The 27627-nt window shown below is 36.4% G+C and overlaps 2 protein-coding genes across 4 annotated transcripts in view; both read left to right on the top strand.

Annotated features, from left to right (window-relative positions):
* Positions 1–67: 67 nt before the first annotated feature.
* On the top strand, positions 68–12531 carry LOC126754662 (cytoplasmic phosphatidylinositol transfer protein 1). Its single transcript, XM_050466789.1, has 7 exons — positions 68–309; positions 380–528; positions 639–727; positions 11259–11266; positions 11335–11406; positions 11471–11603; positions 11662–12531. Exons 1-7 carry the CDS (start codon positions 259–261, stop codon positions 11934–11936), a joined length of 777 nt encoding a protein of 258 aa, XP_050322746.1. The 5' UTR covers positions 68–258; the 3' UTR covers positions 11937–12531.
* Positions 12532–14702: 2171 nt separating this feature from the next.
* The window catches only part of LOC126754542 (protein singed wings 2), a 50036-nt gene continuing 37111 nt past the window's right edge, over positions 14703–27627 (top strand). The window contains exon 1 of one of the 3 annotated variants that reach the window (XM_050466622.1): positions 14703–17041. In XM_050466622.1, coding sequence (XP_050322579.1) covers positions 16926–17041 — 116 coding nt within the window. In that variant the 5' untranslated portion in view covers positions 14703–16925. The remainder of the gene's footprint in view (positions 17042–27627) is intronic. The other 2 variants (XM_050466619.1, XM_050466620.1) reach the window with 2 other exon arrangements.

Here is a 27627-nt window from a genome sequence, read left to right as displayed (position 1 = left end):
CGAGATGCCCCATAACCGATTGTAAAGTTGCTTGATTGACTTGATTCAAGCACTTGCAAACCAAACAGCTGTTTGACGTTGGTTATAAAAAAGCACTGTGCAATTGTAAATGAGAGAATACGGATATTCTTCCTAGTCTGAAAAGCTATTGATCAACCAAATTATCCTGAAAACAGGAAGCATATACATTTTTTAACTAAAAGTTTAAAGCACATTGATCAATAAGCAGGTAATCAATATACAACTGTGAGTGAGAAAATGGTCTTATGCAAGGAATACCGCATTTGCATGCCGCTCACAGTGGAAGAGGTAAAAAATAACTTGAATTTTTGTAGTACCTAAAATTCTTTAATGCAATGGCATTTTGAATCTTCTGTAGTATCGCATTGGACAGCTGTATATGATTGCTCGCCACAGCTTGGAACAATCTGGTGATGGTGAAGGAGTTGAAGTTGTGGAGAGTTATGAATTCGAAGATCCCGTGCATGGCAAGGGACATTATACAGAAAAACGCATATATCTATCAAGGTGATGGAGTTTAGTGTGTGGTTAGAGTTTGTAAACAGTACTCTATTCAATAGTATTAAATTATAAGTGAATTAGTTGTTTTAATTTATGTGTTTCTGTTCTATTCACAGTCGTTTACCATATTGGATACAAGCCGTCTGTCCGCGTGTATTTTACGTCATAGAAAAGTCCTGGAATTACTACCCTTTCACAATAACAGGTAATGATACATAATTATTAAAGTCTGCCATCACTCATGGTCATTCAGGCTCATGTCTTTCATATGTTTTGCATTAATTTTTAAAGTACCTTCCACTATTGTAACATTTTAATTAAAATGTGTTCATTATGCTCCTATTTCAAAACTTTTTGGCTTATTGACACGCTTATTACACTGATTGATTGATTGATGATCTTGCGACATGAAATAAGTACAGATTTCTTCTATCACCTATAGTTTTTTTTGCTATTAGAATTTAAAAAAAAAAAAAATAGCGATAAATATATTATTGTTATATTGTTTTATTAACCAAAGATTACCTTAAAATGTTAATGTGGATGTCTTTCGGCGATAGTTTGTTTTTTGAGTATCCTTTAACAATGACCAGCAGTAATCGGCAAGCAAACTGGAACTCCACTTGCCTTCGTACCGTTTCTCCACAGCAGAAATGTCTTGGTGATACCGCTCCCCAGACAGAAATATAATTTTAAGGGAGATGATAGATAGATAAATGTTATGAGGTAATGCACCGCGACCTAGGGTCTATTGTGCCCTCTACGATATCACATGTCTTCCCAGAGTCCCAGCAGCCTGAATAGGTCTAGGAGTTTGCCGGGCGCTACTGAGGTGATGTGATCCCTGCTGATAAAAATGGAATCCAGAGCCTTAAGCCTTTTTCCACAGATTGCTGTGCAATCCTGGATTACGTGTGCTGGTGTTTCCTGTTCCAGGTCGCAGAACCGGCAGTTAGCACAGGAGACTATGCCCATGTTGGACAAGTGCTTCCTGAGCCTGCAGTGCCCTGTGTAAATTGCGACGAGGAGACGGAATTTTTCACGGGGGAGGTGAATAAGTTCCTTGAACCTGGAGAGACTGTACCCCCCTAGTAGCAGTTTGGCGTGGCGCATGCCTGATGCCTGTTGCCAATGCCGTTCTCTGTCCGTTCTTTCCTCCGTGAGGAACAGCTCCTTAAAAGTGTGGGATCCTACCGCTATGTATGGTTCTGGTCCCATCACCTTGGACGCTGCCGCAGCGCGGGCCAGTTCGTCGGCCTTCTCGTTACCTTCTATTCCTTTGTGCCCTGGCACCCAAATTAGGTGCACCCGGTTGCACAAGGACAGGCGGTTTAGCCTCTCTATGCATTCCTCGACTAAAAGCGATTTGATCTCATATGATGAAATCGCCTTTAGTGCCGCTTGCCTATCACTGAGAATAGCTATACGCTGGTTGCGATAGTTGCGGCTGACGTTGACTTCAGCGCACTGACCTATGGCAAAAACTTCAGCCTGGAAGATACTTGGGAAGCAACCCATTGGTATGGACAGCTTAGTACGCGGTCCCGCAATACCTGCCCCAATACCTTCCGGTGTTTTTGAGCCATCGGTGTACCACTGGATGGTATTGTCTTCCAGCAGTTTTTCCAGCGTGGAATCGCTCCACTCCGTCTTGCTGCCGAGAGTAACTTGGAAATTCCTTTTGAAGTTTATTTTCTTCGTTGTGTCGTCCTTTGGGAGGAGGACCAGCGGTGTGCTTTCCGCTAGTGCGTCCATCTGTCTGGAGGACATTAACTTTCCTCTACCGTAGCCTTCTGCTGACATTAGCAGCATGGTGTGGTTTGCTGCTTGTCTTATCACCTGGTGCAGCGGTGTGAGCTCCAGTATGACTTCCAGTGCCACAGTGGGACATCTGCGCATTGCCCCCGAAGCACAGACACAGGCAAGTCTTTGCAGCTTTGACAGTCTCTGGATCACCGAAGACTGAGCTGCTTTGGTGGCCCAAGCCACCGCTCCATAGGTAATAATAGGCCTTACTATCATGGTATACAGCCATCTAATGATTCCTGGCTTGCAACCCCATGATCTGCCGGCCAGGCGTCTGCATACCATAAGTGCTCTCGTTGCTTTGGACAGCGTTAAGTCCAAATGCCTACTCCACCGTAGTGACGAGTCTAAAGTGAGGCCAAGGAATTTGATCTCTTTCGACATTTCCACCTCTGTGCCCCCTATTGTTAGGGACCTCAGGCCCGGAAGAGATCTCCGACTAGTGAATGGGACCACGGTAGTTTTTGCTGGGTTGATGTTTAGCCCTACCGTGTTGCACCATCCTTTCGCCAGGTTTAAGCCCCTTTGAACAATGTCACAGAGAGTGTTTTCAAATCTGCCTCTCGCCATTGCTGCAAGAGGGCCGGGAAGACGCCGTCCACTCCCGGTGACTTATAGTTTGAAAAAGAAACCAGTGCCCATCTGACTGAGTCCACAGTGAACAAATTCTTTGCAGACAGCCAGTCTGAGCGGTCCGGCCTACGTTTGTCCGATGCTGGAGTTAGGTCGGCTTGAATCGTCTCCGGGAAGTGCGCCTGTAGGAGTGTCTCTGCCCTCTCCTCCGCGCTAGTCGTATAGCTCCCATCCTGTCTCTTTAGGGATAATACTGTGTCCGTCTTACCTCTCGACAACGCCTTATGCAGCCGAGCTGCCTCCGGGGTCGAGGAGACGCTGTCACAGAATTTCCTGAAACTTTTTGTCTTGGCAAGCCTGATCTCCTTATTGTAGATCTCCTTGGAGATGTTGCAAGCCATTTTTTATAGGCAGTAATAGGCAGTCTTTGTAATTGTCAGTTTTCACATTTCCAAGAAAATTTTTAACAAGGCCATCCAGGATAGTATTTCAGTTTCATTGAGCAATTTACTCTCTTACCCCTTTACCCTCTTTCATTTCTGTCCATTGCCTTAACAAAAGTCTTCATTAAATCCAATTTCATATGCAAAGGGGGTAGTAATACCTTTTTTACATATGAACGGCATGAGATAAGAGCACAGGAGGATATTTGTTACCGTTATGAACCAATACCGCCTTTATACTAAGTTTAGAGGAATCAATGAATAGACGCCAATCACGTAGATCATGTTTCTGTCTTAGTGCAATTTGTGAGGTCTTTCTGCCTTTTTCTGTAAAACGTAATATTTACATCACTTTGAGGAGAGTGTTCCAACCTTTTAGTCTAGAAGTTCGAACTGCGATTTTGAAAAGCTTAAATTTCGAACTAAGTCATTAAGTTCACCCTGTGAAATTAGATGCGGCACTGTTGAACATCCTGGTAAATCAAATAAAGGATCGCTTGTCATTTCCTTTGCGGTTTCTGTAACATCACTTGAAGAGCTAATCGATTCTAGTTCTTCATCGAGACTCCAAGAATCGGGTGCTTTTAGAATAGGAAGTTGTAGTTAACCGTATGTTAGGATTTCGGTCCATTACCTTTAATATTCGTGAGGCAAAAATAACAGTCTGTAACATGTTCTTTAGGTTCTCTCCAAACCATTGGCACTGCAAAGGGCATTTTACGATTTGAACCTTTTAACCAATCTGTTAACAATGTTACAGTAGTTTTACAACAGATATGAGGGGCCCATGCTTTGTCTTGGTTCCCAACTTTAACCCCAAAATACAGTTCGTAAGCTTTTAGCACAAGCGGAGTAAAATGACGTTTTTGCGATTTAAAGGTTAGTTCTCCGCACACATAACAAAAACTGTTGGCACTATTTACGCACTGCCTAGGCATTGTACCTAAAAATCTTAAACGTAAAATAATATGATCTTAAAAACTATCCAAACATATAAAACGTAACCGATTCGAACACCGTTCGTGATAAAAAGCAGGCAGAACCGGTCTAAACCGGATAAATCCCAGATCGTTTGAAAATAAAAGATGATGCAATATGATGAAATTTTATGTATTGTAAAATCAAAGCCGCAATCAATCAAAAATTCTGTTCACAGATATGACTTCAGGGTATCAAACTGCATTAGAAACACCTAAGAATTTTCATGTCACAAATTATGTGTCTACCAATGTTATTAATGAACGCCATTAGCACTAGCCTATTGTCGTGCACCTATAAAAGCTTTCACTTTCCAACAAGTTATTATATACCCACAAAAAGTCCTTATTTCTACAACATCCCCTCATTCTGTAGTGCTGCAAAAGTGTGTACGGCATTCAACTTTTTCCATTTTAATTGAACGTTATGCCCACAATTTAATTTAGATTAAAAAGCCAATTAGGTGTGGTAACCAATTCAGGATATAAATAAACTCCTAAAATAACTACTTCTTTACGTACTTACTTAAAATAACTGTTTGAATACATACTAATACATCCAGACGCATGTTATGTGACCTATGGTAGACATTAAATACCATTGTATAATATTATTTACAAATAAATACGAACGCGTTATTGCCAGAAAAATAATCAAAGGGATTTTAATTGAGGTTTAAAATGTAGAAATAATGAATTTTTAAAATCGAAACCGAAAGTTTATATTTTTGACATTGAGGTTTATTTATAGACATTTCGAAACTTAAGCCAACAACAAACTGTAGCCTTCTTAGGACTGGTCTGCTGGCACAGGACTATTTCTACATTAAACTTTCCATTTAAAATGTCTCAAGAATATTTCCGATGAACTTTTGATGATGAAACGGTTCACCCACAACTACCACCGAAAAGTTTATCGTTGCTGTTTAAATCTTAAATTTTTTGTAAGGCTGAGAAGTTTGATTTACTTCTCGGCATTTAACTGAAAATTGTTTGTTTTTTGTTTTGTACACATGCTTTGGTTTAGAAATATATTTTTTTAATTGTTTTGAGTTTTAAAAATATTTATATGTAGACTAACCTATCTTTTAAGTTGGATTAAAATGGAAAAAGCGGGATAAATTTTTCTAAAATCGGTGCAGAATATTAGAAGTTTAGCCCGGACAAAAGGTGACACGTAATTGGTTTACATATATGTAGATATATCATATTTCACTACGCGTGAAACATAGCGAGGATCAAATTCTTGACAGATTGGTCGGTGAACATACCTTCGACCATCAGGATAAATGTGATTAATTTTGGTTAGATCGCTCCAAACAACATACTGGCATTAATTTGTTGTCCAAGATCAATAAGAGTAGGAAAAGTCTACGCGTTGTTTACTTTGAATTTTAGTGAGAAGTGGTTTCCTGCGTGCTGACCTACCGTGAAGTCCAAATTCGACCAAACACTGGGAAATTGTATTCTTGGATATTTAAGCATTATATTCCTCTTGAATTTCACGTAAAATGTCGGTGAACTCTTTTTTTTTGTCTCTTCGGGAGATAGTAGCAATTCTGCGGAGTATTTCTGTTGAAGTTTTTCGGTTTTTTTCTTTATGAGCAATATTGAAAAAGTTTTAAAATTCTGTATATGCTTAAGGACATTCAAAACAATTTTTTTTAGCATTTGACCTTGTTCGAAATTTCTTTGCAGCCGCGAAGGGTAGGTGTACAGCTGCAACTTTTCCTCGTTAATAAACTTAAATTTACTATTTGGGAAAAAATTAACAGAACTTCAACTGCACAACTACAAAACTGAGCTGAATTTGGTAGTAAATAAAGTAACATAAACAATATAAGGCTTTTAGGAATGTAAATAAGGGTATATCAAAACATTTGACCATTATACTCATCAGCACCTTACAAAAACGGAGAATTTCTAATTAGCTGCCAACAGCTGTAAGTATATCAGTTGCTCGTTGGCCCCTTAACAATTCAGCTGACAATAAACAACTAAACACATTCTATGTATGTGATTGCCAATGATAACTTGAATGATAATTCTACCCTGAACAGGGTATATTAAGTTTGTCACGAAATTTGTAACACCCAGAAGGAATCGTCGGAGACCCTATAAAGTATATATATAAATGATCAGTATGTCGAGCTGAGCCGATTTAGCCATGTCCGTCTGTCTGTCCGTCTGTCTGTCTGTATATATACGAATTTTTTTTAAAATTTTGCAAACGCTAATTTGTCGGAACGGCCGATATCGGACCACTATAACATATAGCTGCCATACAAACTGAACGATCGGAATCAAATGCTTGTATGGAAAACTTTCACATTTGACAAGATATATTCACGAAATTTGGTATATATTATTTTCTAAGGCAACAATGTAATCTCCGAAGAAATTGTTCAGATCGGTTAACTATAGCATATAGCTGCCATACAAACTGAACGATCGGAATCAAGTTCTTGTATGGACAACTTTCACATTTGACAAGAATATTATTATTATTTTTTAAGGCAACAATGTAATCTCTAAAAAAACTTATTCAGAACGGATTACTATATATGCTATAGCTTCCATACAAACTGAACACATAGTTACTAACAGAAATGCACCTGTGAAGGGTATTTAGCTTCGGTGCAACCGAAGTTAAAGTTTTTTCTTATTTTTCAGTTTGATTTTCGAAAATGTTTCAATAAAAGTGAGTCTAAAGGGGTACATAATGTGCTATGTATATATGTATGTTTTTGTTGTAAATATGAAAACCTTACGTTTAGAGTAGTTCGTAAAATTGGTATAGCGTTTATCATTAATGTGATGTCCTATATGTAATTAGTATTAGAGATTTTGGTCGTCTTATAAATAGCGTAATTTGTAAGCAGTCTCTAGTCACTATTTAAGACATTTTGAAGAAAACAAAAATAGCTGATCAGACCTGTTCGTTCACAATTTAGAGATTTTTGTGACTATTACGAATTTAGTTGCAAAATCGTCTCAAGTCACAAAAATTGTCTCTAATTTAAAATCTCTAATTTAGAGACTTGTGCCAGTATCACAGTACAAAATTCTGGTATTAGATTGATATCTAAAATAATAAAATAAATTATACTGTACTGATTAATACAAACTCTTCAGCATCAAAATATGTGGGTTTTCAAACCAATTTTGTTAGAATTATTTTCGGAACTGTATTATATTTTATGAAAACTATTTTGCATAGTATTTATAAATTTTTACATGATTCCTTTATTGTTTTATTCAACTAATAAAATGTAGTCGATATTACACCTAATTACATTTCAACTTCGTTTTCGTAATTATCCCTGAAAATGGTCTATTCAGTTTGCCACGAAGTTTGTAAGACATGGAAATAAACGTCGAAGACACAATAAATGATGTGCCTAACGGGCTGAGTCGATTTAGCTATGTCCGTCTGTCGGGTACACACGAACTAGCTCCTTAATTATTAAAATATCAATATAAAATTATGAACACGTCCTTTTGTCCCCCAGAAGATGTTAATTTGCAGGAACCGTCCACATCCGAACACTTTAGTACATAGCTGCCATACAAACTAATCGATCAAAATCCAGTCTTTTTTTATACTCTGGAAACCTGTTGGTACAGAACATAATAGTTTTTTCACCTAACGGTTGTATGTATCACCTAAAACTAAGCGAGATAGATATGGCGTTATGTACATATATATAATTAATCAGGATGACGAGAAAAGTTGATATCAGGGTGAGCTGAAACTTGAGTAAAAATTGAGATATCTTGATGAAACTTGGTAAGCGGGTTCCTTAGTACAAAAAAAAGTACGAAGTTCGTAGAAACTTAAAAAGTGCCATAACTTGTCGTCGTATATCTCATACAGCTCATCGTTCCATTGAATGCGATATTTACCGTGGCCAACGTGCAAAGGACCATAAATCTTGCGCAGAACTTTTCTATCGAAAACTCACAACGTCAACTCATTGTCATTGTCCATGCCTCTGCACCATACAGCAGGACGGGAATAATGAGTGGCTTAAAGAGTTTGGTTTTTGTTCGTCGAGAGAGGACTTTACTTCTCAATTGCCTACTCAGTCCAAAGTAGCACCTGTTGGCAAGAGTTATTCTGCGTTCGATTTCGAGGCTGACATTGTTGTTGCTGTTAATGCTGGTTCCAAGATAAACGAAATTATCTAAAACTTTGAAGTTATGACAACAGTGACGTGGGAGCCTAGTCACGAGTGCAACGACTGTTTGTTTGATGACAGGAGATATTTCGTCTTTCCCTAATTCACTGCCAGAATCATTTGCTTTCCTTCCTTATGCAATCTGGAGAAAGCAGAATTAACGGTGCGGGTGTTGAGGCCAATGATATCATATCATCGGCAAACGCCAACAGCTGTTCACTCTTATAGAGATTGTACCTATTCGATTAAGTTCTGCAGCTCGAATTATTTTCTCCACGATAGGGAGTCTCCTTGTCTGAAACCTCGTTTGGTATCGAACGGCTGGAAGACATCCTTCCTGATCTTTTGGTATTGCTCAACGTCAGTTTACACAGGCGTATTAGTTTTGCGGCGATACCAAATCCACACATCGCGGCATAAAGACAGCTCCTTTACATGCTGTCAAAAGCAGCTTTGAAACCGACGAAGAGGTGGTGCTTGTCCATTCTCTTTTTACGGGGTTTTTCCAAGATTTGGCGCATGGTGAATATCTGGTTAGTTGTTGATTTGCCAGGTCTAAAGCTACACTGATAAGGTCCAAACAGTTTGTTGACGGTGAGCTTTAATCTTTCACACAATAGGCTCAATAGAACCTTATACGCGATGTTGAGGAGAGATATCCCACGGCAGTTGGCGCAAATTGTGGGGTCTCACTTTTTGTGAATTGGGCAGCGCACACTTAAATTCCAATCGTTGGGCATACTTTCGTCCGACCATACTTTACAAAGAAGCATGGTCCTTATCAGTTCTTCACCGCCGTGTTTGAATAGCTCGGGCGCCAATCCATCGGCCCACGATGCTTTGTTGTTCTTCGGATAATTGCTATTCGAACTTCTTCATGGTCGGGCAATGGAACGTCTGTTCCATCGTCTTCAATTGGGGAATCGGGTTCGCCTTCTCCTGGCGTTGTGCTTTCACTGCCATTCAGCAGGCTGGAGAAGTGTTCCCTCCATAATTTTAGTATATTCTGGGCATCGGTTACTAAATCACCTCCTTGTGTTCTACAAGAGCATTGTCCGGTCTTGAAACCTTTTTCCCCAAACCATTTCGGCCTCTTTCCTTCAACTATCGGTTTCTATTGTAACATTGGGACCAACCGGTTGACTTTGCTCCATATATTTGTGATTGAGGTACCTTAATGAAACTCAGGGAATATTGTTTTAGTATGTGTCATGATAATAGTTAATAGATTAAAACAGGTCAATACTACTCCAACTCCATATACTACATATAATGATTTTCGTTTTTCTAACAAATCTTATGCCGAATTTGTTGGTCAGTATATGAGTTATATAAGTATATGTATTAGGGTGTTTTTTTTTAACTATTAATTTTTTTCAATTCCGTCATGAAATTTCCTTGAACATACCCTAAAAAAAATTCCCTGAAAATTTGAGCCCTTAATATTATATTAACATTAAGGGGCTATACCAGTGTAACGCATGAAAAATTAGGCAATTTTCGTGAATTTTTTTAAGAGAAAGTATGCGATTGAATATTTCGAATTTCTTTGAACGTAATAAATTATATTTTCAGCTATATTTAAAAATTCTTTTTCTACAAAAATGTTGAAAAATTACGTACTTCGGAGGTGCCAAAGAAAAAGTGCCCCAACTGCTGGCATGATTCCGGCCGTATGAGTAGCTGAAACAAAAAAAATTGAAAAGTTTATTAAACTTAAAGATATTTCCTATACAATGACCTACGATCTTTGTAAAATATTAAAAATTATCAAAATGGCGTAGTTTTGAAAAAAAAAATCGTTTTTTTTTAGGTAAAAAATTGCCGTTTTTTTAATGCCAAATTGACAATTTTCAACCAATCAAAAATATCGTAGGTCATTGTATAGTAAATGTATTCAAAAATACTCAGTTTTAATTTGAAGTCGATCGGTCAATTTGTCGTTTAGCTATGACGCCAGCAATTTTGAAAAATGTCGTTTCGATAAAAATGCGTTTAAAATTTCACTTATATATGTTTGCACCTCCGAGCGGTAGCTCTTTAGAACGCTGCCATCCAAAAACTATTCAAGATACGACCTTCCCGATTTCCCAGGATATTTATGGAAATATAAGCTATCGAAAAAGCAAATATAAAAATTTTTTGTTTTGAAAGTGCCCCTTAAGGACTGGACCAAGGCATGTAAAAATTTTCCCTTGAAAATACACGAAAATCGTGATTTTTTGTCTTTAAATTTCTATAGCTCAGAGGCATTTTATGGCATAGCTTTGACTTTAGATACATTTTTCACAGAATTGAACACTCTACAAAAGTGCCCATTACGACTCAAGGGCCCAAATTTTCAGGTTTTTTTTTTTGGTATTTCCAAGGAAACTTCATGTGGGGATTAAAAAAATTAAAATAGTTAAAAAAAAACACCCTAATATGTACATATATATAAAATTGCTTAGATTTCGATCCTCTGGGTGGCGTTTTGCTCCAAGTTGCACGAGTAGAAATTGTTCAGTTGTACCCGAACTTAGATCTTTCTTACTTGTTTTTTTTTTTTTTAGTTTTTTATGTTAATTTCTTAATTAAAATTTATGCAAAAATTTGAATTCATCTTGAAGTGTGATGTTGTGCCCTTGTCCATTCCACCCTCATAATTATGAATAATTAGAATTAACCACACCTCTCTCTTGTACTATAATTTGAATTAAACGCCTTTGTTCTTTTCATATACGTGTACCGGCTGTATTCTTTGACGCAAATTGTAGAATATACCGTAAGTGCAAACACATTATTTTCCACAAGCATTTTAGTCAAAAAATAACCTGTTTTTTATATTTATAGTGCTCCTTCGTGCCCAAATTAAGCATAACAATCAAAACTAGATACGAGAATAATAATGGGTGCTCAGAAAACGTAAATATGTTCAAAATAAATTTATATGTATATTTACATCCATTTCTTAAACATGCTTTTATAGTGTCTGGGACTTAGCGAAGAGGAATTACAGACACGCTTATTGGAGGAAGTAGACATTGCATTTGATGAGCTTTCCAATCAGAATCTTTATAAAAAAGAGGAGGATCCCAAATTTTTCAAATCTGAGAAAACAGGTGTAATATTACTAAATTTATTCGTATATTAATTTTTTATTGTACAAATACTAACTAGGTCGCGGTCCTCTCATCGAGGGTTGGAGAAGCATGGATGATCCCATTATGTGTTCCTACAAACTGGTAAATGCTTCCTTCGAAGTTTGGGGTTTACAAACCAAGGTAGAAGATTTTATACAACGTAGCATACGCGACGTTCTGTTGTTGGGTCATAGACAAGCATTTACATGGATTGACGAGTGGTATGGCATGACTTTGGCCGATGTGCGTGCATTTGAAAGACAAAAGCAAGCTGAAACAAATGAAAAATTAAAAGCAACTGACGATAATTGATATGCGAAATCAACAAGTGTCGATACTAATGTGGTTTAGTTTCCTAGGAAAGCGCTTAAAACAAAACAAACTAGAGTTTAAGGAGTAAAAACAGAAGGAAGTGTAAACATTTAGGACGGTTAATATAACCTTTGAATTATCACAAGATAATACTAGTTCTCAGAAGAAAATGTTATGGCTTACTGAAAATGTTAAAAAGCAAATGCTTGCTTAAAGAGCTCGAAGAAATAGATAAAACATATAATTACTCAGGAAATTAATGTTCTAAATTACGAACAACGCGCATTTAGCGTTTTCACAAAAGATTGATGATAACTTCCACATTGATTATTTTAAGTAAAAATTCGTTATTAAATTACACATAAAATCAGATAACAACATATTTCACTACTGTCACACATGCATTTAACTTGGCAACATTTTTCTTTCATGCAAAAAATATTAGTTTCGAAAGTGAAAAATGCTTGTTCGAGTTATTTTTACTCTTTAAATACATACATTTTCCCCAACTACGAAATTATTTTGAATATACTATATGTTATGTCTGTAAATCAGCGTTTGAAAAACTACGCTACTCTCGTAGCATTTCATTTTACTCTTGCTACCGCTCTCACTTTGTCGGGAGCCGCAGCATAGCCTTAGCATAACAATGTAAAGTATGTGCTCTACTCTGCTCCGAGTTTTGTTAGGTAGAAAACTATAGCTGGAGCGGGAGCAAAAAATTAAATTCTGCGCTATGCTCTGGCGTAGCGGTAGCAAAAAATTGGGAGCGGTAGCACAGCAGAGCAAATGAAAATTTTCATGTGCTACAGCTCCCGAATGTGTTTGTTGTTTTTTTTTCTTTTTTTTTGCTATTTTCTGGCATTTACAAGTATGGTACAAGTTGGTATATAAAAGAAAGTCGTTTATAACTCAAGAACGGCTGAACCGATTTGGCTTAAAATTGGTGGGGAGGTAGTTTAGAAGCAGGGTAAGGACATAGGATACATTTTATCTCTTTATGCTAAAATTCAATACAGCTCATAAATACAAAAATTATATTTCAAATCATAAGCATTTGTTCAAAATTTATGTAAAAATCATTAGAAAATTTTAGTAATTCAAAAATAGAAAGAAATAAGTAAAAATTTTCATATCCAAACATGCTTAGTATATGGGTTATACTGATTTTGCTCCTTAACCAGGTAGTTTTCTTTTAAGACGAACCCGTCCGATATATTTAATATCACAACAAAAAATGGCATTGAAATTTTCATCGTCAAGGCACTGCGGATACTTTGCTAGATTATTGGTCAAGGACGCAAATGCATTCATAACAAACCAAACGGGATATCTAACATAAAGATATAGCGGAATAATTGGAGTGTTGATAAAAAGGTTTATTATAATTTTAGATATACAGAAATCTTTTCGATTCTTTGCAATATACATTGAAGTATGTATATGCGTACAATTTCAAACTGATTCTTCCTAAAAAATTATAAAATTGCTAAATATTGGGAATGGTAGAATAGAACTGCAAATACACAGTGCAATGGATTAACACATTCGCGTAAATTGCGAGAATTCCCGTCATTCATGTTTCCTTCAATAAAACAATTGCGGGAATTCCCGCGCTATATTCCCGCAATTTCTTCCGCACATATAAAAATGCCATAAAATACCTCTGATCTGTAGGAATTTAAAGATAAAAATCAGGATTGTAGTGTATTTTCTATGGAAAATTTTTACAAGCCTCGGTCCAGTTCTTAATGTAAATATTAAGGGCTAAAATTTTCAGGGAATTTTTTTTAGGGTATTTCCAAGGAAATTTCGTGACGGGACTGAAAAAAATTAATAGTTCAAAAAAAAAAAAAAAACACTCTTAATGTATATAAAAAGGGGGAAAGTATATGTACATAGTTAAAATTAATTTCGAAAATTCATAGTAATTTAGTATTGTAATACATTTGGAATAGATGATGTTTTTGGTAATATAAAATTGGTAAATATTTTACATAATAAAAAAAAATTTATAATTTATTTAATTATTATCTAATTCACTTTATTAATATATTTCTTAAAATATTTGATTTTAGATTTATAAAGTCACTTTATGCAACAAGTGCCAAAATGATTTGCATAACATTTTTTTGTTTGAATTATTCAATTAATTCAAATATTATGCCAGAAAATAGCAAAAAAGAAAAAAAAAACAACAAACACATTCGGGAGCTGTAGCAGATGAAAATTTTCATTTGCTCTGCTGTGCTACCGCTCCCAATTTTTTGTTACCGCTACGCCAGAGCATAGCGCAGAATTTAATTTTTTGCTCCCGCTCCAGCTATAGTTTTTTACCTAACAAAACTCGGAGCAGAGTAGAGCACATACTTTACATTGTTATGCTAAGGCTATGCTGCGGCTCCCGACAAAGTGAGAGCGGTAGCGATAGCATAGCAATAATTTTAGAAATTTTGCTGCTACGGAGTAGTAAATGAGAACCCTGCTGTAAATGCTTAGTGCAGAAGTAATTTTAGTTTTGAAATGAGTAATCAAACAAAATGAATTGTTAATTTATTTTGAGTCTAAACTGAAAATAATAGAACCCACATGTTAGTTAGTTGAATTTTACTAGCCAAATAGTATACACATGTACATATTTTATTTTTAGTAAAAGCAAAAAATTCAAATACAAAGACATATTTTGCAAAAAGGAAATATAACTTTTACTTTAAAATTAACATTTTATAAAATATAAATTGACTTACTGAATTATTAATTGTGTAAAAAACAAATATACATACTACGAATTTTTCGGTTTCTGCTAATTCACATCTAATTTCTAACTGTTTCATATTAAATCGCCAAATGTAAACTACTTTCAAATCATATAGTTAGCGCATTGCATACTTTTAGGCGAAATATAGACTTTTTGAATTGAATTTCAACTCCTTTAAACTCCTTTAAAACTTTAAAAACCTTCAGGAAACTGTCAACTTTTACGTTTTTCCGGCCAGCCGCAGTATTTAGTCTGAAAGAATTTATCCCACCTTCGGTGTCCACTGAGATCATCAGATTTCCTAACACCATTTAAGGAATGGCCAACACGTTTTTTCTTTTTCCTGTTTTCGATAATTGTGTAATTTTACGACTAAATTTATTTACTCATTAGAATTTTTTACTTCTACCTAAATGATATGCCAAAAATTCTATGTTTATGATTCCCGTTGAATTTTCCCGCAGAGTCTTATTGAATACACAATGTAAATTATATAGTAAATTTAATTTAATATCCTGTATTTATTTACAACTTCATTCCGCGGAATTAATATTCAATGTTAAATATAGAAGGTGTTAACAAGAAAAAACGTTAACTTCGGTTGCACCGAAGCTAAATACCCTTCACAGGTGCATTTCTGTTAGTAACTATATGTTCAGTTTGTATGGAAGCTATATGCTATAGTAATCCGTTCTAAACAATTTTTTATAGATTACACTGTTGCCTTAAAAAATAACATATACCAAATTCGTGAATATATCTTGTCAAATGTGAAAATTGTCCATACAAGAACTTGATTCCGATCGTTCAGTTTGTATGGCAGCTATATGTATAGTGGCCCGATATCGGCTGTTCCGACAAATGAGCAGCTTTTTGAAGAGAAAATGACGTTTGCAAAATTTCAAAAAGATATCTTAAAAACTGAGAGACTAGTTCGTATATATACAGACAGACGGACAGACAGACAGACGGACATGGCTAAATCGACTCAGCTCGACATACTGACCATTTATATATATACTTTATTGGGTCTCCGACGATTCCTTCTGGGTGTTACAAACTTCGTGACAAACTTAATATACCCTGTTCAGGGTATAATGAAAAATAATGAAAAACGAGGACACGGTGAGTGAAAAAATACGCTCACATACTTAGAGAGCGTAAAAAAATTTACATAGTACAAAAGCAGGTGTGAAATATAATTTATAGCACAATATCGTATAAGAATTTCGTTGTTTCGTAAAAAAACTAAATCTCTCAATTGTCACTTGTCAAACAAAAAAGAATCGAATGTTAAAAGGGAATCCGCCACTCCCATTACAACTTCGAACATATAAAATGAACTTAATGGTTTTTACTTTTGATTTTTCAGCAACATACATATGTACATTTTTTTATCAGATTCTGGAACTGAAAATGCCGTTTACTCCATTTTGTCTGCCTTTTATAGGTTCTTTGGGCATGCATATTCTCAGAATAACTAACAATTTTACTTTAATTTTATCCTACCGCTAACAAATTTTATATACTTATAGTATGTAGATGCATCATACATCATCGTTTTGGTAAGCAATAAAATTACATGTGTAGCGACAAAGTTTGGTTGACAGCTCTTGTTTACGAAATAATTCTCTCAATGCAAAATAGCATAAAAGCTATGATATCTAATGATGCGCCTACCGCGCAAAACAGTACACGGTGCTGTCAGATCTAACAGATAATAACAAACATCATACGCGTCAGCGTTAATGTCATTATCATTACGCTTACGCGAGCAGCGCGTCAGCCTGCGCTCTACGCTGCGATAAAGTGTTCGGAAATAACGCCGTGGCGCTTAGCTTACCACTTCAGTAAAATTTGAACGCGCGTACGTAGCGTGCTAGGTCGCAAGCTGCGGGTTAGCGTTAGCCACTTGTTTTGGCACGCTTTTCGCATTCATATTTCAGCGTTCATAAGGCACGCGTCGGTTCGGAAAATACATTACAATACTCATTGGAAAAAGATCAACTTTTTTGACGATAAATCTCTTGGCTTCTCTTCTCTTCGAAGCGTCGCTCGTGTTGGTTGATTTCACTTGCTCACATTTAAATGTAATTTGTGATTAATTTATTATCGGTTGTAATGATTTCCGCCGCCTGAGAATTTCGTAAATAAAATAGTGGAACAATTGCCAGATATTTCTTGTTAGCGGAACGCGCATTACTGTCAGGTCGATTGTTTCAAAATAAGAAATGCCTCCAAAAGTGCCCTCAGCCATGTCATGGATCTCGTCTTCTGTTGTGATTTGTTTTCGATTCCGGCCGCTGCTGCTGTTCGTGTTTTTTGCTCTATGTGTTGCTTCTTTACGGTGAGCGCTAATTTTGTTGTGTTTTATTTTAATACTTTTTTAATGTATGAATGCCAAGAAAAATGTGTGAAAAATAATATGTTTATAATTTCGCTTCCTCGATCTCAATGTTATAAGTGTATTGACAATCCTGCAGATTTAAACATTGTCATTTTAATTGCTTGCAAAGCCGAAGAAATATTTGAAATTAATTTCGGCTAACGAAAATGTTGATAGTATAATTTAATTCTCTAATTTTTAGCATCCCATTTCAGTCTATCGCAGTTTAGTTAAATGTAAAAACAATGAATAATTAAAAATATCCATCCTCCTAAAAAATCAGATGTCGAAGATTAAAAAAAAAAATTTGAGTAAAACGGCAAGTGCTGAAAAAATACCTATGCCAACGGTCACTCAAACCATTGGAAAGGACAATGTAAGATTTAAACGGCATCGATAGCTTTTCGGTGGTGAAGATTGATCTTCAAAGGTCACCGAAAACATTTTTGAAGCACCCTTTTTGCCTGGAATGTTTAATGTAATATTCTGTTGCAACAGACCAATCTTCAAAAGGCCACCCTTTAACATTGGTTTGACTTTGACATGTGTATAAATAAGTCTCAAAGCAAAAATATCAATATTCAGTTTCGATATTGAAATTTCATTATATTTGCCATTAACAAATAATTGTATCAATTGTTAGTTTATTATAATAAACACTCATTACAGTTTATGCCGAAATTATATTTGATGAAGTGTTTTTATTGTAACGGCCCAAAACAATCTCCAAATAATTCGATTGGAGTTCTTTAATTGTATTCTACAAAAATATTAGAATCCAGGCAGAAACCTCGTGTCATTATTCATAGTAGGAAAATTCACCGGCTTTGCCGTTTTTCGCATATACATACATATGTATGTCTAATTCTTTCCTCCCCTATTAGATCTCATTATTAGAATAGTTTTTGAAAAGACGTTATACGCAACAAAATATTTCTATCGGAAGTTGTGTCTGCTATTAAAGTAGAGCCTCCCAGGAAAGTAACTGATATAGTACAATGCTTTCGATGTCAGGAATATGGACATACCAAGATGTATTGTACAAAGACATTTAGATGCGTTAAATGTTCTATGTGCCATCCAACCACAGAGTGTCAGAAAGACAAGGATTTACCTGCCAAATGTGTTAATTGCTTACAAGATCATGCTGCTAGCTATAAGGGCTGCAAAATTTATCAAGAATTAGTTGCAAAGCAGAAACCTAATAGTCGTTTCTTTAGTCAGCAATCAAGTAAAGCTCCTCAGGAGCATAATGTTTCCACTTCTTACGGGACAAATGATTTTAACAATAGGAGTAGCTGCCCAACTTATGCACAGATACTACGCGAAAATAGAAATTTAAGTAACGAGGATCCATTCGAAAAAATCGAGGCTTTATTAGCAAAACAATTTGAATTAATAAACAATCTCCTCAATATGATATCTCTGTTAATATCAAAAATATGCAAGTAGATATTCGAATTGCTATATGGAATGCGAATGGGCTTTCCAACCACACAGAAGAAGTAAAAATTTTCCTCAAATCTAATTACATTGATATATTTTTGATATCAGAAACTCATTTTACAAATAGGTCACACTTTAAAATTCATGGATATGATCTAATTGTTGCAAATCATCCAGATAATAGAGCTCATGGTGGCTCTGCGATATTAATAAAAAGCGGGCTTAAATATAATATCGTGGAAATAATAAATAAAAACGCTATACAGGCCGCTTGCATTAATGTTAAATGCATGTCATTTAATATTAATGTGTGCTCAGTGTATTTTCCACCACGATTTTGTTTCAAAGAACAAGACTATTGAAACTTTTTTAGAAAACTTGGCTGTAAGTTTATTGCTGACGGTGATTATAATGCCAAGCATCCTTGGTGGGGATCAAGATTGGCAAATCCCAAGGGAAGAGAGTTGTATAAATGTATAAATACCAACAATTTTTCAACAATATCTACGGGGAAACCAACGTATTGGCCATCAGACCCCCGTAAAATACCAGATATTTTGGATTTTGCAGTTTATTTTGGAGTATCACGACATCATCTGGATATTTCTGACAACTTTGACCTAAGCTCAGACTATTCGCCTATTATAATTACTTATGGCGCTGCTCTTCCAGCACTCTCAAATAAATATAAAATTGTCACACCTGGGACAAATATTTTGCTATTTCAAGATTGGAGAGATGCCAAACTAAATACAAATATTTCTCTCAAAACTGATTTAGAAGTGGATACGGCTGTGGAAACATTTACAAACATCATTCATGAAGGAGGTATGAGGAGTACTGCACCAGCCAAAACTATGGTAGCGAATACTGTTTTTATAAAAGCTGAGCTTAGGAACCTTATAAGTAACAAGCGAAAGCTTCGGAAAATTTGGCAAACAAGTAGGTGTCCATTATATAAAACAAGATACAATACAGCATCAAACCAACTTAAAAAACGCTTACATGAAATAAGAAATGAAGCAACTGCAGAGTTTCTTAAAAGTCTGGAACCTAACGCGAAGGACTACGAATACAGCCTTTGGAGAGCTACCAAATATTTAAAGCGACCTACAAAGCGAAATTTTACCATACGTAATTATAACGGAGATTGGTGTAAAACTGCCATAGATAAGGTTGAAGCATTTGCACAACACTTATACTCAACGTTTCAACCAAATTCAAACCTTGCACCTGAAGATACTGAAATAATACAGTTCCTGGATGTACCTTGTCAAATGTGTCTTCCAATTCGTAAAATAAAGAAGAATTCGCCAAACTGAACCAAAAAAAGGCACCAGGCTACGATAAAATTGACGGAAGAGTTACGAAAATGCTCACTCAAAAGAGTATTATATTTTTATCACTAATTTATAATGCAATTTTGAGGTTACACCACTTTCCTACACAATGGAAATGTGAACACTCATTACAGTTTATGCCGAAATTATATTTGATGAAGTGTTTTTATTGTAACGGCCCAAAACTATCTCCAAATAACTTCGATTGGAGTTCTTTAATTGTATTCTACAAAAATATTAGAATCCAGGCAGAAACTTCGTTATTATTCATAGTAGGAAAATTCACCGGCTTTGCCGTTTTTCGCATATACATACATATGTTTGTCTAATTCTTTCCTCCCCTATTAGATCTCATTATTTGAATAGTTTTTGAAAAGACGTTATACGCAACAAAATATTTCTATCGGAAGTTGTGTCTGCTATTAAAGTATAGCCTCCCAGGAAAGGAATTCGCCAAACTGAACCAAAAAAGGCACCAGGCTACGATAAAATTGACGGAAGAGTTACGAAAATGCTCACTCAAAAGAGTATTATATTTTTATCACTAATTTATAATGCAATTTTGAAGTTACACCACTTTCCTACACAATGGAAATGTGCGGAGGTTATAATGATTCCAAAACCAAACAAACCCGAAAATATTTTGTCGTCCTACCGTCCTATTAGCTTGCTGGTGACATTCTCTAAAGTCTTCGAAAGAATACTTATGAGTAGATTGTTACCAGTTTTGGATAAATGCAATATAATACCGGAACATCAGTTTGGGTTTAGGAGAGGTCATGGGACTCCAGAGCAATGTCATCGTATAGTGAATATAATTACAAATAGTTTAGAGGAAAAGCTGTATTCTGCGGCAGTATTTCTTGATATACAACAAGCATTTGACCGAGTCTGGCATCCAGGCTTGTTATATAAACTGAAAAAACTACCTCCTGCTCCATATTTTCTCTTATTGAAATCATATTTAGACAATCGCCACTTTTATGTTCAAATGGAAGGAGAAACGTCAAAACTGTACAGTATCCGTGCTGGTGACCCACAGGGCAGTGTTCTGGGACCTATCCTTTACACAATATTCACTGCTGATCTTCCTGTTGTTGGTGATGTTCAAGTAGCCACTTACGCTGATGATACAGCTATAATTGCATCCAAAACTACTGCGGTGGAAGTAACTGAAGTTATTCAAAATGAAATAATAGAAATTGAGCGATGGCTTAAGAAATGGAAAATAAAGGTTAATGCTGAGAGATCGAAACACGTCACATTTGCTCTGAGAAGAGGAGACTGTCCGCCTGTATTTTTGAATAATACATAAATTCGACATAGTGATTCCGCAAATTATCTCGGACTCGATATAAATCGAAGAGTAACTTGGGAAAGCCACATTAAAAGCTTGAGAAAGAAGCTCAATATTAAAACAAAAAAAATGAATTGGCTTCTTGGGCGAAAATCACAGCTTAGTTTGGAGAACAAAGTTCGACTTTATAAGGCTATCTTGAAGCCTATGTGGACCTATGGTATCCAGTTATGGGGTACTGCAAGCCAATCAAATATTGAAATCCTTCAACGATATCAGTCCATCACTCTTAGACTTATTGTTGACGCCCCTTGGTTTGTGGCTAATGATCAAATACACAAAGATTTAAATATTAAATATGTTAAAGAAGAAATAAAAAGTATAAGCACAAGGTATGTTGAAAAGCTACATGGTCATGAAAATGTTCTGGCAATAACTCTACTGGATAATAGCGATACAACTCGAAGGCTTAAAAGAAATCACGTTTTAGATTTACCATTTAGAGATTAAACTTTGTAAATATTGTAAATAAACTTTTAATTATAGAATTTTGAATATAATAGCTGTTCTCACTGGAGTTCAACTATTTATGTTATAATATTATTTTTGAACTAATTTACTTATTGTCTTATTGATAGATTGTAAATGTTGTGTCTGCACACAAAACTCTCGCTTCTCGCTGTTTAAAATAAATTTAAGTCTTTGGGACAACAAAAGATCCTTGAGTAACAGCTTATAACTAGCTACCCATTCATTACGATTTTATTGATTAAGTTTTCGCTACAATTACATTTTCCCAAGTGAAACATTGGTGAAGACTGGCCTAGGTACACCCAAAAGAATCTTTAGTTCGACAGCTATGCAATCTTCTAGCTTTAAAGACTAAAAGCCCTTACAGTAACAGAATTGCAAAACTGATAATCACATTATTGTATTATTACTATTATTGAGTTTTTGTATCAAGATTACTTCATAAAGTCTTCAATTATTTGTTTTGCTCTTTTTCTTGCGTAATGTTTCGGAAGATAGAAATCCCAAAAGTCGTTGTATTTCTCTTCTTCTTCTTTACTGGCGTAGAAACCGTTTACTCGGTTATAGCCGAGTTAACAACAGCTCGCAAGTCGTTTCTTCTTTTCGCAAGGTGACGCCAATTGGTGATTCCAAGCGAAGCCATTCGGGCGACATGACCTAGCAGCGTAGCCGCTAATTCGCTGAATTCTTTCAATGTCGTCGTATTAATCATACAGCTCGTCGTTCCATCGAATGCGATATTCGCCGTGGCCAACGCGCAGAACTTTTCTCTCGAAAACTCGCAACATCGACTCATCTGATGTTGTCATCGTCCATGCCTCTGCACCATATAGCAGGACGGGAATAATGAGTGACTTAATTGCCTACTTAGTCCGAAGTAGCATCTGTTGGCAAGAAATATTCTGCGTTCAATTTGGTGTTGATGCTGGTTCCAAGATAGACGAAATTATCTACAACTTCGAAGTTATGGCTGTCAACAGTGACGTGGTTGCCTAGTCGAGAGTGCAACGACTGTCTGTCTCGTTCACCACCAGACCCATTTGCTTCGCTTCTAAATCCAGTCTGGACAAAGCAGAACTAACGGCGTGGTTAGGGCCAATGATATTAATATCATCGGCATACGCCAGCAGCTGTACGCTCTCATTGAAGATTGTGCCTTCTCGGTTTAGTTCTGCTGCTCGAATTATTTTCTCCAGAAGTAGGTTGAAGAAGTCGCACGGAAGAGAGTCTCCTTGTCTGAAACTTCATTTGGTATCGAACGATCCTGACGGTGCTTTTGGTGTTGCTCAACGTCAGTTTACACAGCCGTATTAGTTTTACGGGGATCGCGGCATAAAGACAGCTCCTTTTCCTGCTGTCAAAGGCAGTTTTGAAATCGACGAAGAGTTGGTGAGTGTCGATTCTCTTTTCACGGGTTTTTTCCAAGATTTGCCACATGGTGAATATCTGGTCACACTGATAAGATCCAAACAGTTTGTTGACGGTGAGCTTTAATCTTTCACACAATACGCTCAATAGAACCTTATACGCGGTGTTGAGGAAACTTATCCCACGGCAGTTGGCGCAAATTGTGGGGTCTTCCTTTTTGTGTATTGGGCAGAGCACACTTAAATTCCAATCGTTGGGCATGCTTTCGTCCGACCATACTTTACAAAGGAGCATGGTCCTTATCAGGCGGGTAATATTCGAACTTCTTCATGGTCGGGCAATGGAACGCTTTCTCCTGGCGTTAAACTTTCACTGCCATTCAGCAGACTGGAGAAGTGTTCCCTCCATAATTTTAGTATGCCCTGGGCATCAGTCACTAGATCACCTCTGAGGGCTCTACAATAGTATGCTCCGGTCTTGAAAACTTCTGCTAGTCGCCGCATCTTTTCGTAGCCCCTGGCCCCTGTCGGCCAGATTGTCAAGCTCTTCAAACTCACGCATTTCGCCCTCTCTATTTTTCTGCCTGCAAATCATTCGGCTATCTGTTGTGATTGCAGCTTCTCGACGTCGATCCTTCCTTGTGTTTGTTGACGTGCGTTTTTTGCTGCACAGAGGCGCATGCGGATCTTAGCTGCAACAAGATAGTGGTCCGAGTCGATGTTAGGACCTCGGAGCGTACGCACGTTTAGAACACTGGAGACGTGTCTTCCATCTATGATCGTTCTGGTTGGTGGCTTTTCGATCCGGAGACAGCCAGGTAGCTTGATGTATTTTCTTATGATGGAATCTAGTACTACAGATAACCATATTTCGGGCTCTGTCGATGTCATCAGCCTCAACTCATTTGGGTGGTTTCCTCGTAGAGGCTGAATATACCGACTGTTGCGCCAAAGGTAACTTCCTTGCCCACCCTGTCGTTAAAGTCGCACGATGTTTAGCCTTCCCACTTTAGCTCGCCTTGAAACGGATGTTCTTTTTCTACCCAGAGGATACTTGGTCTAGGACCGGAAGTCGTGAGCTGCTTGTGGATAAGTAAAATAATCGTTTCTGGCCACTACCAAGTGAATGGCAATCAGATAACTTTCCTCACTTACGTGAACTTCTACAGATGACTCCATCCTCCATCTGTATTTCAGTTTTTCGCTTTCACTACATCGTCATGATTCTGTGGAATAAAAGTCGTCGTAAGAAGAAGTTTTAGTAAATTATATAGGAGTTTCTTCAGATCTTATCATCAGAACCGGCCGTACTCACCAACTTTCTTAAGTAGCTACCATTTGGCGAACACTCTAGTTTCCTACAAAAACTCATTCGATTATGAAACATAGATAGATACAGTTTGTACGATCTTTGACTTGAAGGAAGATGTTATAGATTGAAGGTTAGCGCATTAGATATGTTAGTTAGATGAATAAATTGATAAGCAAACAGATAAATTTTCAATGAGCTTTATTTGTGATTCATTGAGAATCGGTCATCTTTTATAGACAATGTTATTCTAGTTTAAGTAAAGACAGTACCACAAAAGAATTAAGCAATACAACAATTGATTAAAACACCGTGTGAGCAAACTCGTTATAGTGTTTATCTAATAATAATACTAATAACAAGTAAGAAAGGGCTTTGCTCGAGTTCAACCGAACATTTTATACTCCTGCAACTTGCAATAATCAAAGCCAGGGAAGTACCTTAAGATGTAAAATATCAACGACATGATCGGATCTAAGCAATTTTATATATAAATTTATAAATAAATATACTATATATATCTCATACACTGACCGAAATATTTGGCATAAGATTTGTTAGAAAAACGAAAATCATTATATGTTATGAGCATATGGGTTGGGGTAGTATTGATCCGATTTTATCTATTATATAAAATGTTCACTGGGTTTCATTAAGGTACCTCACATACAACTACCAACCATATGGAGTAAAATCAGCTGCATGTTCGCAAATGCTGATGTTATTTATATGGGGGCTGGTTTTCGCCCAATGATGCACTGTTATAAGTAAAACAAGTTCTGTAAATTTCATTGAGATAACTCAAATATTGGCCGATATATGCAGTATAAAGTCACCAGGAAGTTCGAAAATTTTTATATAAGGTATATGGTTTCACACCAGTTCCTTTAAAGCCATCTCATACCATCTCGGTGGTCCAATTTATTGTCTCTGGTGTATTTAGTTATTGATTTATTGCGCTTTTAGTGGTTTTGAACAGTACTGTTATATGGGGAGTGAGTGGGGTTATATTCCGATTTCATTCATTTTCACACTGTCGGTAGGAGATATACATATATAGTAAGTATAATATTTGTGCTGGGTTTGGTTTAGTAGTTTAGGAGATATGTACATTAAATTATTAGAGGACGATGCCACGCCAACTTTTCAAAAATTTTTACCCACATGTGCTCTTTGCTTCTCAATAAAAAAAAATCAAAATATTATACTCTGTAGTAACATGTTGCAAGAATATAAAAAACTAGCTGACCCCGCAGGCGTTGTCTTGCGTGAAATTATGTGTTTTGAAATGAAAAAAAAAGTTGAATGTACCATATTTTGTGTTTAAATCAGTTATTTGCGATTTTTCTAGATTTTTTTCAATGTAGCGCATGGTTTCTGTTCCGGTGCGTAAATGTATAGGGAAGATAGGTTTCGAACTTATGAACACGCCACGTATAGCAGGCCGTGTGAAAAACATGGCATTTCCAGATTTATGCCACACACTTCTAGCGACTATCCTTGTGTCCTGTTGATTGTCATTTCAAATGCAATTTTCCCCGGAAACAGTATAAGTTTCAACTGAAATGGCAAATCGTTGGAACTCAAAGGAATTCGTAGAATCAAGCATCAAGTTGGGTTCCACACAGTTTCGGCGCAAGAAGATTGCGAAACATAATAATGACAGATCCAACTTTGAGACGCAATCGATGCGGCGGCATACCGAGCCTTTCCAAAGAATTTAGAAATTGCACTGGATAATTCACGGCTTCGTCTTCATTGTCAAGATGATCGGATTTTGCCCATTTTCAATTCTTAGCGAATACGATGTAAAATGTCTTCGGCAATGTAATTTTTGTTCGTATCCCTTAATTGACGCAGATTTGAAGGCTGATATGTTGAAATGATCATCGCGAAAAGTGTGCGAACTTCAGTGGCATGCGAAGTAGCTATCGCATCGTCCATCGTTTGAATACAGCGATTACCAGGATGTCCATCTACTGGTTACCTGGATGTCCATCTACTGGTTGGCCTTGTTTTCTGTGTAAACATTTCTTCGACGATGCATTCTATGTATAGTTAATATCAAGGCATTTCCGAATAGAGCAATTTTCTCGCAAACGGATCACTGACGCAAGTTGAGAAAATACTCCATCACCATCATCATCCACCAACCAAAGAAGAGTGTGTGCGAGAAGCAAACTTCTCTTTTGCCACTCAACAGAGTACATCTAGCATCTAACACCACCACATAAACTACATTAGTCTAAGATAAAGTCCATGAAACATCGTAACTGAAAAGTCGTGCTGTGACATCGTGACGATCGCTTGCTGATTGACCGCGATCCTGGGAGTACTTCTTGCCTTGCCTTGAACGCCGACCGATATTACGGCGGCCTCTTCGTGGCTTCATAACAAATTTCAATCTGCAATTGATCACTTTGTGTGAAACACACATAAAGTTTTCACTGAATAATTTTCAATAATTTTTCTTTTCAATAGCTGGAATAAAAAAGCAAATGACCGAAATTGAATTGATTCAAATAATTTACAAATCAAAATATTGAAAATCAAAACAAAAAAATTTGTGTGGAAAAAAGTTAATTTTTGGAATTGTCCAATTTGGAAAATAGATAGTAGTCGATTCTCAGACCTACTGAATACGCATATAAAATTTGGTAAAAATCGGCAAAAGCAAGGAAATTTTATGTATTAGAATATGTATGTACATATGTACATATATGAAAATAATTCTATAATGAGTGTCTGTGAATGTGAATATACATATGTACATATGACAAAACTTTGTACTCTTTGTTTGAACGTTATTTAATTACCCAGGTGTTTTGGTGCTAAGACAACAAAAATAAAAGAGAAGTGGAGTTGTGGAGAAAATACTTTACTACTTTGACTTTGAAACTAATTTCATTCAAACTGGTGCAAAATACACTATATGTATGCTTTCATATATTTCATAAGTAGTCCATATACTACAAAAGGTTTTAAATAAGTTAGGTTAGGTTATACTGGCCGGCTGTCACGCCATATATAGGCCTACTGGTCATTAGTAATGCCAGATGGAGGTTCAGTTTAGTTTGAGGTGAAGTATGGGTCATATTTGATAGTTCTTTGAAGTGCGAAACTCCTAAATACTTACGACGAGTTTAGATAGTGCTGGACACAGCCACGGAAGGTCTCTCTTTTACCAAGCTCTCTTCACTTTCTGCATGAAACCTGACCTGTCAAGAGGCCAACAGCCGGCATTCCGTTGTGCCCTG

This window comes from Bactrocera neohumeralis, chromosome 4 (assembly GCF_024586455.1).
Source record: "Bactrocera neohumeralis isolate Rockhampton chromosome 4, APGP_CSIRO_Bneo_wtdbg2-racon-allhic-juicebox.fasta_v2, whole genome shotgun sequence".
Classification (NCBI taxonomy): Eukaryota; Metazoa; Arthropoda; class Insecta; order Diptera; family Tephritidae; genus Bactrocera; species Bactrocera neohumeralis.
The sequence above is the reverse complement of the archived record's forward strand: the minus strand, read 5'-3'. Positions and strand labels throughout refer to the sequence as shown.

What these genes read in the sequence shown, in the direction of transcription:
- LOC126754662 (XM_050466789.1), top strand. Translation starts at nt 259, where the DNA reads ATGGTCTTATGCAAGGAATACCGCATTTGCATGCCGCTCACAGTGGAA. An exon ending in AAACGCATATATCTATCAAG is followed by an intron (nt 529 to 638) that starts GTGATGGAGTTT and finishes TTCTATTCACAG; the next exon opens with TCGTTTACCATATTGGATAC. An exon ending in TTTCAAATCTGAGAAAACAG is followed by an intron (nt 11,604 to 11,661) that starts GTGTAATATTAC and finishes AATACTAACTAG; the next exon opens with GTCGCGGTCCTCTCATCGAG.